Raw genomic sequence first — 14,089 nt, 5'->3', positions numbered from 1 at the left:
CTGTGAGATCTTTCTCCTGTATGGATTAACATGTGACTCGTCAAGTGCGAACGTTGGGTATATCTCTTTCCACACTCTCCGCATGTGTGAGGTTTTTCTCCTGTGTGGATTAACATGTGTGCAGCCAAATTTGAACTTCGATTAAATCCTTTACCACACTCCTTGCATGTGTGAGGTTTTTCTCCTGTATGGATTATCATGTGTTTAGCCAAAGTTGAACGGTAACCAAATCCCTTTCCACACTCTCTGCAAGTTTGAGGCTTTTTTCCTGTGTGGATTAACATGTGTGTTGCCAGGTTTGAATGTTGAATAAATCCCTTACCACACTCTCTGCATGTGTGAGGACTTTCTCCTTTGTGAATTAACATGTGACTGGACAAATACCAACGTTGGCTAAATCGCTTTCCACACTCTCTGCATGTGTGAGGTTTTCCAGCTGTATGGATCAACATGTGATTAGCCAAAGTTGAATGGTGACTAAATCGCTTTCCACACTCTCTGCATGTGTGAGGTTTTCCATCTGTATGGATCAACATGTGATTAGCCAAAGTTGAATGGTGTCTAAATTTCTTTGCACATACTCTGCATGTGTGAGGTTTTTCTCCTGTGTGGATTAAAATGTGTGTAGCCAAATTTGAACTTCAATTAAATCCCTTACCACACTCTTTGCATGTGTGAGGTTTTTCGCCTATATGGATTAACATGTGTCTAGCCAAATTTGAACGGAAGCTAAATCCCTTTCCACACTCTAGGCATGTAAAAGATTTTTCTCCTTTGTGCATTAACACATGTGTAGGCAAACTTGAACGTACGCTGTATCCCTCACCACACTGTTCGTAACGGTGATTTTTCAGCTGTATGTATGGACTTATGACGTGAAGAAGTTAAAATTTCAGTATTGGGTTTATCACTTATTCGGTACGTATGACGCTGTTTACTTTTATGAGTTACCATATTACTTGATAAACATGACGTAATAATTCCTTTGCCGAACTGCTTCGTAAGATCAGATTTCTCATTTGGATGAGAAATTGCTTCTTTTAATATAATAAACGTATTGTCTTCTCTGCGAAGGTCATATTCATTGTAGCTCCTTTAACGTGTTCAATAAACAAGGAAACATGAATTGAGTTAATAAGTAAGAAAAAAATGAAATAATTCATTATATTTCAAGATAAAATTACGATTATTTTTCTTGTTACGGGAAATTTGGAACCGAAAACTATGGACGTTTTCCAGATCTCTCTATTCTCGAAACAAAAGTTTGTGATTTGCTTTAAATGATGTACAATTATTTATATATACGACATCAGAGTTAGTACATACTAACCTATGTATATGATCTGCTTGTTGTGCTATGGAATAAATATTTCATTCTTATGAGTGAAAATAGAAATTTATTATCAGTCAAATAATTATATATTATTAATTTTTGTGTCACAAAATTATACAATCGCAAGAACTTGTTGCAATTGCAGCTACAAGAAAATGTGATGATGAAAAAGAAACAAAGGAAAGGATTAAAAAAAATTATAATATTGCACAAAGTATGTCATTTGAATCAGTATAGCAATCTCTACGTGTGTTTCTAATATGGTCTGATACTATGAGATAGTAAACTTTAACACGTAATGCAATCTTTGCGTCTATTGATAAGTAGCTACGCGGTTACATCTGATACACACTTTAGCCGTCTTATTAAGTAAATACTTTTGAGAGGCGGCGAGTATTATATTTCTTGTAATTTTTATCTGTTTATTTGAAATACGTGACATTATGATTTCAGAAGTCCACGTTTAGGTAATGTGGGCAAGCATTAGCACCTTCGTCACCCTTAGATTATTATTAATTCTATTGTACGTTTCTGCTCTATACATTGAATTTAAATTCCTAATAACCTGGTGTAATTCTATTCGGAGAAATCAAAATTCTATACTCAGTTTGGAAACCTGCTATAACTTTTTTTTCTCAAAAAATGCCCGCGTTTGTTATAGGCATTATGAAACACTTCAGTCATTATTGTTTATTATATTAAAAGTTAAAATGGCGTTTAAAGATAAATGATACACGGTGAATAGCAAAAAATGCAAGAAATGTGTTATGCATCACACTACAGCGTTATGCATCACATTACATAAGACAAGGAGCTGAACTGTGTGAAATAAAATATTTAATATGTTGAGTGTCTATATTTAAATGGCATTTTATCATGTAACGTTCATTCAAATGGTTATCATAAGGATGGGAAGAGGATTAAATTTTTACGTGAAAAATTATATTTTGTTGGGACTCTCTTTTGCATCAGTGTTTTGGGAAATACAATATTCAAAGGGAGAAGATGAACAATCTGCATATCGTCGCATAAGAACCACAGGAATGTAACTCTATTTTCGTAGGTTTAAAAGCCAGAAGGCAAGAATATGTTTTCTTAGAAAGATGTGAATTTAATACGATGGTACCTGAGCTACATTACAACCGACAATCGGCAAGAACGGATGGCGTTACGTTCCGTTTACAGCAAGTGGGGACTTCGAAATTGTGTCCAAACATGAAGAAAATGAAAACCGCATTTTTGAAGTTACGTTCCTCTAAGTTTCCTGCGACGATATTATATCTCAGTAAACAAACTCGACATCTAATTAATTTGGCATTAGCTACGGAAATGAGTAAATCGATTGAAATTAGATTTTACACTGCAGTTAACCAGACATGTATCTTACCTAAAAAACTTCTCCCTTTCTTTTTTCATTACTGTCATTAGAATGAAGAATCTACGAGCAAGAGAACAGATTTAAATCTTAGGCGGAAAGCAATGTATCTGACGAGTGGATTATTGTAGGAAGGTGAAATCTTTCATAAAATCTCTATTCAATACCAGTCAGAAAGTGATCAACGTCTTACGACATGAAAACGGGAAATTTCCCTATATTTCCTTATATATAAATTTAACACATGATATAAAATTAATATGTAATGTATAGAACTTCATTATATATTCTCCGATGCAGTTAAGTGATCGCAATCTTCCTAGCATACCAGAAATTTTAAGAAAACTACCTTTTCAAGCGGATGTTGTGAAATTATCCTGTAAATCCATGTAATTTCAAATTAACTTATAGACTTGTATAGGGTGTTTTAACACATGCAATATCAAAAACAGCAAAAAACCTAGTAGTATAGGACTTAAGAATTAACTAATGAGAAGCAAACCATGTTTATCATTTCTTTTTCAAATAAGGCCTTTATAGTTTTCGAACGTGCATCTTTACTTATATAGAGCATTCTACTTCCTTGGAAGAACATCATGAACACTGGACATTTATAAAACATTACAACATAAAAACTACAAAAGTAATTTATACTTAACCCGAGAAAGCCCATGCTAATTTTAACCTTAAAAAGAACCAGGGGTGCCTCCGAGAATCCCTGCTGGATATACTAGCTACCTGAACTCACCGTGACCATTTGTATTTTCCGTCGTTAATATGAAAGGCTAGCCACTACTTTGCTATGAAATCAATTGTGAATGGTAATAAACAATGAACAGTATCAAATAATTAATAAAGCGGATACTTAAATAGGAGCTCCAGAGGCACTCCTTGGGCCTTTACGTTAGTACAAAATATAACGCTATTCTTTCTGAGGTAAAGTAAAAAAATGCTTAGTAAATACAATCACAGGGTGTATTTCAAAGAAGAGATAGAAGAATTCTAGAGCACAGGACACGGGACGAATTATCTATTAAAAATAATGGCATTAAAGATGACCAATGTGCCTCTGAGGCACCCCTTGGGTATTGATGGGCAATGTGATTAGTTTTTCTTGAAGTAGTTTACATCTTTTGTCTTATAAAAAATTGGATTCATAGCCATATGTGTGCTTTTGTAAATAAACCTGCATTAAAGAATGATATGTCGCTTACAAGGTATATGTTTCTATGCTACTATGGAACTTTTGTTCGAAACGCGGGAAGTACTTATTAATTTTGTATTTATGATTATATTCTCAATCTGGACTGAAGAGGGCTAATTGAGAAGTAAAGAAAGAAAGAAATAACGCTTTCTTGCCATTTTCTGAGTAAAACAGTACACAGCAATGAAAACTGACATAACATCGCTCTAAAATCAATCTAAATAATAATGATGATGTCGACCTAAAAGAGTTCTAAATAGAAGAAAAAAAGCCGTTAATAAAATACCCTTTTTAAGTGTACTAGGATGATATTGTCTGAGAAAATGCTGCTGCCCTGAATAAAAATTGAGACTAACCTTGGTTTGAAATAGACTCGTAGTCATAATGACAATCTTCTAATAAAGGAAATCCACAGAGGGAGAGAGAAAAAACAAACAATGTTGGGCACTCTTTTTAAAGATATTAAGATTCTATTTGGTAAAAAAAAATACCTTACGTAGTTATTTTGTACTGATAAATCTTTTCTTATCTTCTAATCTAAAGCAATTTTTAAATGAAAAATGAAAAATTTTGCTGGACTTGTATCTTAGGGCCATTCTCGTGTCTGCCTAAAATCTAAATGCAAAGTAACAATTTTTTTTCACTCACTTAGTAACAAAGACCTGATCTCAGATTACATCATCTGGAGATAGAAGCAAAACAGCTGCCATTAGCTGTTAAAATTCGAAACATGTTTTAAATAGAATGATTGATATTTTATTAGTTTTTGTACCTGGGATATTCTTACGTTCCTTTATATTTTTAAATAAAATCTCAATTCATTCCATATGCCTAAAATGAATGAATGATCTCAAAATTATACCGTCTGCAGTTAAAATCAAAGTAGGACTCGTTCTGATCAAAAAATTTGAAACAAGTTTAATGCTACAATCAATATTTCCTTCATTGTTTTTCAGTACGGACATTTACAATTCCTCCTTCATTCCAAAAAAGAAAAAAGTCACGATTTACTTCTCTCTTCTACTAGGGGTAGCAGGATATCCAAAACATACTTCTACGATAGACTCAGGACAACGCAAACAAATTTCGAATCGGAAGGCGATTGAAATAGAACGAAATGTTTTCTTTGTATTTTGCGGCTAGGGATAATCTTACAAATTTCTAAATTCTAGAAAACACAAACTCTTAATTTGTTACACTTGTCTACTAAAAATTAAAAGCAATAAATTATTCACTCTGCATTATTGGTTGTAGAGTGGTTGTAATTAAAAGGTATAAATTCGAAACATGTTATGAAAATGTTTGTAATTCTTATTCTTGAAATATTATCGAACTTGTGGTTGATAATAGTTTTTCGCTTCTCAACGCAAAGGATAACGTATCCGTATTAACTGAGTGGAACACATTATTTGTTGTTATCTGATACAATATTAAGGATACAAGTATGTTCGCAGATAACAGAAACTAAGATTATCCATTTCTTCTATTGTTTACCTATTGAAAATTTTGACCTCTCATTTACGCGCTCTGAGGAGCTAAGTTTTCACTTCAAATAATGTTATCGGTATTAATGAGTGAAATATTTAGCTATTATTTTCTACAAACTAAGAAAGATAACAATATCTTAGGTATGAGCTACAAAAAAAAAATATTCCCAATCGTTATATCTGTAACATGTTTTGAATCTGGGTACATTAATGGCGAATGTTCGTCTTTTAAGCATAGGGGTTACAATTTGAAATCACGCCATTTTGTAAAATATGTGAAGTGAGTTTAAATTTTGGAGGATCTTAAAGAAGGAACGGACCTAGATATGAGTCACAAATTATTTCCTACTTTTGTATTTATTAGAGACGTGTTTCGACACTGTAAGGAGCACTGATGCCTAAAAATTGTTATAAATAATTTTATACATCAGTGGAATAATTGTGTATTGTCCTGAATTACTCAATACGTTACTACTAGTAATGTATATTTTGCAGTTATATTTCTTGTATGCTATGTTCAAAAACTGGCATATAACTTTTATAATACTGTACAAGCTTGTATCTTTCCATGTATCAATCGAAATAGCATAGCTTGAGGAAAAAGGAATGCTTATACAAAAAATTTTGAAATAAGGAACTGATGAGAATAAATAAGAAAAGCAGCGTTCTTGCAATTTCCATATCCATTGCCGACACAATTGCCATTTCTAATCATAATTATAATAAAAATTGAGAAAAATCAAAACCAATGAAAGGGAATTACTTCACCTTAAAACTATGAATTCGATACTGATAGCGGATATATTTGAATAATTCCTCATCTCTACTTTTCGTAAAATTGTAGGCTCTTTCAACTCTATAGTTCATTTTTCCATACTGTTAGTCATAAATGCATGTTAACTTGCTGTTATAAATTACGATGCGTGTTTTTCAAATAAGGTCCGTTTTGTTGTAGATACTAGGACTTTTTCCGCATATCACAACGAGCGCGTGCGTCGTGTACCGACATGCCTCTGGAACAAGTGTGCTCAATTTCAGCCCCGTAGCTGACCTGGACGGTTATGTTCTGTGCTTTCAAAATGTTTAAGAGTATCAAGTGTGAGGTTTCCTCAGTGATACGGTTTTTGTCAGCAAAAAACCTGTCTGCTGGAGAAATTCATCGACAAATTTGCGAAGTGTACGGTGATAGGGTTATGAGTGCAAGCAAAGTACGTAAGTGAGTACGAGAATTCAAAAATGGCCGTGACAACGTCCATGAAGAGGACCGCTCCGGTCGCTCTTCTACGATTACAGACGATTTGGTGGCTTCAGTTAAACCGAGGGTTCGTGAAAACAGGCGCATCAAAATAAAAGTTCTCTGAAACGAATTTCGTGACGTTTCGAGATCAGTGCTTTACAAAATTGTTTCTGAACACCTAAAGTTTAAGAAACTGTGCTCCCGTTGGTATCGAAACTCATAGCAGAGGACCACAAAAACCGAAGATTTGAGTGTGCGATGAAGTTCATGACTCGTTATCACGAAGAAGGTGACGGCTTCTTGAGTTAGATCGTAACTGGAGACGAAACATGGGTTTCGCATATCACGCCCGAATCGAAGCAACAGAGCATGCAATGGAGACACACACACTCGCCTGTAAAGGTGAAGGCCAAAGAGACTCTGTCTCAGCGCAAAATAATAGCATCGGTGTTTTGGGTTTGGGATAGACATAGTGTTTGTTTGGTCGACTTCATGCAACGAGGAACCAGTATGAATGCAGAACCATACTCCCAAACCCTGAGAAAGCTACGCAGAGAGATTCAAAACAAAAGACGCGACATGCTGACAAAGGACATTGTCCTTCTCCATGACAATGGAAGACCTCACACTGCAGGTCAGACCCGCGATTTGTTGGACAGTTTTTGCTAGGAAGCTTTAGACCACCACCCTACAGTCGTGATCTTGCCCCGAGCGATTACCATCTGCTCCTCCACCTCAAACAACACCTCAGTGGCAATCATTACAATGATGACGACGATGTCAAAACGGCAGTGAACTCTTGGTTGTCGGAGCGGCGGCTAGTTTTTATGAAGAGGGTATTTTGAAATTGGTTGAGAGGTATGATAAGTGCTTGAACAAACTTGCCAACTATGTCGAAAAATAGAGTAAAGTATTTACTTTCTGAAAATACATTTACTTTTTTGAAATAACCTTTCGTTGTGTACTTATGTTCAAACGGACCTTACTTAAAAAACACGCCTCATAGTATACAAAACGAGCTTCATCCTTCTAACGTGATGACAGAGAGAGAGAGAGAGAGAGAGAGTAAATTTTAACATTTTTTTAACACTTCCTTTTCCCCAGTTATGGTAAACCAAATAATGATACAAAGCCTACAGTTTCTTCAAAACTCTGATGTCTTGCATAAAAGCACTTTGAAGTATACAAACTCTACGGTATGAATGTGTATACAAGACCAAAACATTAACTGGTCGAGGTTTACTACAAAACTTAGTAAACTAATTTGTAATAACATTTTAAGTAATACCGTATTGTGTATGTTATACATAAATTCTTTCACAAAGTAGCTAGCCATCACTAGAAGCGACATGAATAACCAAATTCAATGTCCTAAATCATGACAGGGAAAAAATGTTTTGGAGTTTTACCTATGTGGAGTCCACATAGGTAAGAAATTTACGTTCCTAATGTATTGTGTTACCTTGGATCACAAATATGCAAGCAATGAAAGGATTTCATATGTTACTCATAATATCTTTAGGAACGTACAAATACACATTCAACACGTATGATATGTAGGCTTATGCTATATACAGTGTTTTGCGCTATTATCGTTTTCGTGCATACTTATTTGTGTTCACCCAATTGATCCTAATCGACGCACCTCTTTGCTTCCAGCCGTACCAACACCCTTCGCCTTGCCCTAATTTACATAGCAATCTTTTTGTTTTACTGACCATCTAGCACATATTGGCTAGTGTTGTTTGTACAATAAGTTTTGTATCGCCTACGTGCAATAGGACCCTAAAGTGATCCTGTATGGAGAAATAGATGTCCATATCCCAAAAATGACTGTTGAATATATAAAAACTCGACTTTTTTTGAAAGAAACGTGTACCGGTATGAAATGAATTTATGTATGCTCATCTACGATTAATGAACATCCACTCTTGGATAGAATACTCTTTTATTTTGTTTTTAGTTAATGTCTTTCGAAGCCCACCGCAAAGTTGAGGCTAGACTCATTCGAGCTAAATCGTGAATAAAATAACAAACGTAAATAGTTTGTGTTCCAGTATAACAATTCCACATTTAAATTTCGAAAATTTTAGGATAAATTTCATTCTCACGATCTGTTATTTTACCTAAGTCTCTATATAAATAGAACACTATCGTCGAGGACCCATATTATAAATATATACAAGAATAAAGAATTTAGTGAGAAATGCGTACTTAATAATAAAGAATCATTATTTTATCAAGATACACACTACATAAGATTTGTAACGATGGTATCGATCTCATTGTTATAATTTTGTATACAGTTAGTGTATGTGTGCCATGTCATTTCCAAATTACAGGTTAGTAATTTACGATCGAGATACCGCCAATACCTAAATAAGTCTAAGAGGTATTGCTGTTAACCTACAAACTTTCCGAACCCATGTATCCGTATTATTAATCTGAGTCAATTACTTTATGAAAAATTGAATATTACCTTTCTGGCCAAACTGAATTTAAACCTTTTGTTGTTAATTGTTGTGATTCCTTAGAGTACGATGCGGAAGTTCCTTGAACCACTAGTTTTCTTAGCGTTTCTGTATCACTTTCAAATGCAGGATATTCTATGGCAAATTCTGATTTCACCGTATCAACGTTTACTTTCTCATCCAAAGAATACATAGCTGCATCCTTCTCCATTGTTTGCTCTCCTTCCGTTGTAGATAATACTAATTCTTTGTTGTCAGTCATTAGTTCGTATGTCCACCCTTTCCCTTCGAGTGGATCTTCCTGAGGTAAGTCATAATCAATTTCTTCTTTGCACATCAATTCCAACTTAACAGATGCCTCACCAGCCATAATGACTTCAAATTTAATAAGAATTTGACACTGTTCTTATACTTCCCTTGTCTTTTAAGCTGCCAGTGTTAATGAAATGATTAACAAGATCGTTCGCAGCAACTTTGCACTTGCAGTCAAACATACGATCTTATTTCTATGAAATACAGAATAAATGCAGTTTGAAAACAATAAGTTCTTCTTCACAATTTGAATGTCCCACGTAACAAAGACCATTGGGCAGTTATCACGTGTATTAAGCACATAATAAATTATAAAAGCGAATTACTTAACAAAAGATTTGTTAAAAATTGGGAGTATGATGCACAGGAACTTGATTATTTAATGGTTTTATTTAATCTAAATATTAATAATACAAACAAGAACGTTTTCAATTATTTTACCATTTTAACACACATCTCTTTGCACGAGGCAGTCTGTCTCTCTTCTTCTTCTTCTAGCGAATACACACAAAAAACTCCACTGTTGCCAGACACAAAACTAAACATTATATTTGCAATATCTAACACCCCTCCTCAAATGTAATGTTTAAACACAGAAACTAATTTTCATTTTATTTTTATATTTTTTTTATAAGAAAAATCTACTAGATAAATGAACAATCTACATGTTATACACAGTACATTTACTCATCTGAAGCAGCTGAAAGCTTTAACCCAGACTTAAATTTTTCAAATTTTGTTTTATTCAAAGGCTTAGTTAAACCATCAGCAATCTGATTCTCAGAACTAACGTACTCAATTTTAACTTTACCCTTTTCTACTTCGTCTCTTACATAATGGTACTTTATGTCTACGTGCTTTAACCTTTTACTTGTTTCGGAAGTTTTAGCTGCTTTTATTGCTCCCTGGTTATCTTCGAGTAAAAGAACTTCTTTACAAAAAATATCAGGCAGTTTTAGATCCTGTAACAAATTATAAATCCAAGTTGCCTCTGCTGTTGCTTCGGCTAATGCTATATACTCGGCTTCGGTTGATGACAGAGTAACACAATTTTGTTTTCTACTACACCAAACTACTGTACTTCCAAATATTTGAAACATGTAACCACTGGTTGATTTTCGATCATTTAGATCACCTCCCCAATCAGCATCAACAAAACCTTGTACAACATGTGATTCTTTCTCAGCGCAAAATACAAGATTCAAGTTCAAAGTACCTTTCACATATCGCAAAACTCTTTTCAAAGCATTTAGCAACTCTTTATTCGCACAATTTTGATATCTACTCAAAATGCTTAAAGGTATACTTAAATCTGGCCTAGTAGCTACCATTGCATACATCAAACTACCTATAATTTGTCTGCATTTATTTTCTAACTCTTGACTTTCAGATTTTTCGCTTGCTTTTATGACAAAATTAGGTTCCATTGGTGTACTTACTGACTTGCAATTTTCCATATTGAATCGTTTGAGTACATTTTTCAAATAGGTTGTTTGGTTTAAGGTTGTAACACCTCGTTCTAAATCTTGATGGATGTTTATCCCTAAGTAATTGGACGCCCTTCCCAGATCTTTCATTTGAAAATTTTTTGTCAACTTCTCTTTTAACTCCCTAACAAGATTTTCTTCAGTCCCTAATATAAGTACATCATCAACAAAAACTAACAAATATACTCGTTCCTTATTCACGGTTTTGACATACAAACAATAATCATTTTTGGACCTAACAAAACCCTGTTTCACCAAGAAACTACTGAATGTATCATTCCATATTCGAGGAGATTTTTTCAAACCATATATGGACTTGTTCAACTTCAATACATGATTTTGTTTACATTCAAACCCTTTTGGTGGTATCATAAAAACTTCTTCCTTCATTTCACCATTTAAGAAAGCTCCTTTAACGTCCATTTGATAAATTGGTAACCTTAACTTGTTAGCTACAGCTAATAAAATTCTTACAGTACTTAATTTAACAACCGGTGCATAAATGTCTGCTGAATCACTTTCACTCTTCTGTTGAAACCCTCTTGCTACCAATCTTGCTTTGAATGTCACATGTCCATTTTCATCTCTCTTTTTCTTAAATACCCACCTGGAATCCACAATGTCACCTTCTTCGGGTTTTTCCATTACTGTCCATGTACTATTGTCTTCAAGTGTTTTCAATTCCTCCTGCATTGCCTTTTTCCATGCATTTGCTTCTTTGCTCCGCATGGCTTCTTCAACCGTTGTAGGTTCATCTGTTTCACAAACAAAAACTGTTTCGTAGTCCTTAAGCCAAGTTGGAGCCTTAATTTTGTCCCTTTTTCTGAGCTGAGGAAGCTGGGCTTCATTCTCACTTTCTGGTTGCAGTACCGATGATTCTTCCCATTCTTGACTGTGTTGACTTTCTTCTAAAGCTTCCGAATCTTCTGTTTCGGTTAGGATGTGAGAATTGTTTTTACTGGATTCTGATTTGTGACTTACTTCCTGGTTCGGCTGAAAAACAACATCCCGAGCCACATCGATTTTCTTACTTCCAGGATAAAAAATTCTGTACCCTTTACTGTTCAAATCGTAGCCCACAAAAATACCACATTCGCTTTTAGAATCCCACTTTAATCCTTTTTGTTTGGGAATGTGCACCCACACTTTTGAACCGAAAACATGAAAATTTTCAATTTCTTCCTTCGAGACATTCTTACCTGACCATACATCAACTGGAACTTTTCCTTGTACCTCGCTTGTACCTGAATGGTTTAAAATGTATGTTACGTGATGCACCGCTTCAGCCCACATTTCTTTATTCAGATCTTCAGCTTGTAAAACAGTTCTTGCTGCCTCTACGATTGTGCGCATTTCACGTTCAGCTTTTCCATTTTGTTCTGGCGTGTAACTTACTGTTCTTTGATGAGTGATTCCTCTACGTTCCAAAAGGTTCTTTATTTCGCTATTTACGAACTCTAACCCATTGTCAGTTCTTAAAGTTTTTACCTTATACCCTGTTTCATTTTCCACCCTGTTCAAAAAAATTTCTAAATGCCCTTGTACCTGACTTTTGTTCTTCAAAAAATAAACAGTTCTGTAATGAGACACATCATCTTTCAACAGCAAAAAATATCTTGACCCCCCAAGAGATTCAACTTCCATTGGCCCTGCTAAATCTGCATGTATTAACTCACAAGGTCTTTTAGATTTATTTTGACTACTTTGAAAAGGTAACCTATGTTGCTTACCCTTCATGCACGACTCACAGAAAAAAAATTCGTCTACAAAATCAATGCCATGCTTCACAAGAATGTTACGGACCTGTGCCGCATTTTGATGAGCCAATCTTTCGTGCCATTCCTTTAACGTTAGTTTTACTTTTGTTGCTGCTACACTAACATGCGCAGAATTTTCAAACTGGCAATCCACCCTGAACATCATTTTATATAACTTTCCTACCCTTATGCCTATACATTTTACTTCATTATCCTTCTCCAACTTACATTCTTTATTGTTTGATACTAGATCGTAACCTTTATCTGTCACTGCACACACTGAAAATAAATTCAATTTAAGAGCTGGTACATACAAAACATTTTCAATTACTGAATCTACCCATTGTATACCGTCAAAAGCTTTTACTTTCACTGTACCAACACCCAACGCATATATTTCTGATCCATCACCAATTTTGACTGACCTTTGTACATCTAAACTTTTGTAAGTTGCAAACATTTCTTTCTTACAACACATGTGCTCTGTTGCACCACTATCTACAAACCAATCTGCACTGTTTACTTCTCCACTGACATAAGCGGACACGAATGCATTTGATGACGTTTTGTTTTTGCGACCTGCCTTCTCTTTTCCCAGCCTTACAAAGCAATTTTTAAATATGTGACCAGGTTTTTTGCAAAAATTACACACGGGTGTATCCTTTTCACTTTGCTGCAGTGGACAATAACGCTTAAAATGGGCACCACCACACAAAAAACACTTTATATTTGACCTTGCACTTCTTGAAGTACTACCGGTTGCCGAATCATTATCTCTGACTTTCTCTCTGGTACTGGTGATTTTTTTTCCGTATCCAGCCTTGGCTGCAAAAGCACGGGTTCCATTTTCCTCACTGCAATCTATAGATCTTGAATTCTTCAACCTTTCTTCTTCCACCATTAATCTTGAAATGAGTTCATTCACAGACTGTTTCTCTGCTGGTACCGACTCCCACGCAGTGGCTAGAAATTTGTACTCCTCCGGCAGAGACATTAGTATCTTCGTAATCTGCATATTATCTGAAACGTTTTCACCCATAGATTTCAGCCTAGAACAAATGTCCTGGATCTTTGAAATAAAGTCAGCTACACTTTCACCGTCAAATTTAAGATTGAAAAATTGCTGCTGCAGCAGATGAAGAGACACTTCAGATTTTTTTTCGTACACTGACAGAAGCTTTTCCCACATATCCCTTGCACTATTACACGTTAGTAAATGTGACAACACTTGCTCTTCTACAGACGTCACTAACAACTCCTGTGCTTTGCTGTCCCTTGTCTTGAATTCTTTAAGTTCTTTTTCAAATACTGCCGCGCTTTTACCATCTTCTTGCTTAGGTTCTGTTCCTGTAACTGCATCATACAACCCTCTAGATTTCAGCACTACTGTAGTCTGAAACTTCCACACACTCCAGTTAGACTGCCC

The 14,089-nt window shown here is 35.0% G+C and overlaps 1 protein-coding gene across 1 annotated transcript; it reads right to left on the bottom strand.

Moving 5' to 3' along the window:
- Positions 1-533: 533 nt before the first annotated feature.
- On the bottom strand, positions 534-9,702 carry LOC145689953 (uncharacterized). Its single transcript, XM_081764329.1, has 2 exons — positions 9,116-9,702; positions 534-1,093 (listed from the first exon to the last, which is right to left on the bottom strand). Exons 1-2 carry the CDS (start codon positions 9,475-9,477, stop codon positions 823-825), a joined length of 633 nt encoding a protein of 210 aa, XP_081620455.1. The 5' UTR covers positions 9,478-9,702; the 3' UTR covers positions 534-822.
- Between the last annotated feature and the right edge of the window lie 4,387 nt (positions 9,703-14,089).

This window comes from Thermobia domestica, chromosome 7 (assembly GCF_964235325.1).
Source record: "Thermobia domestica chromosome 7, izTheDome1.hap1.1, whole genome shotgun sequence".
Lineage (NCBI taxonomy): Eukaryota > Metazoa > Arthropoda > Insecta > Zygentoma > Lepismatidae > Thermobia > Thermobia domestica.
The sequence above is the reverse complement of the archived record's forward strand: the minus strand, read 5'-3'. Positions and strand labels throughout refer to the sequence as shown.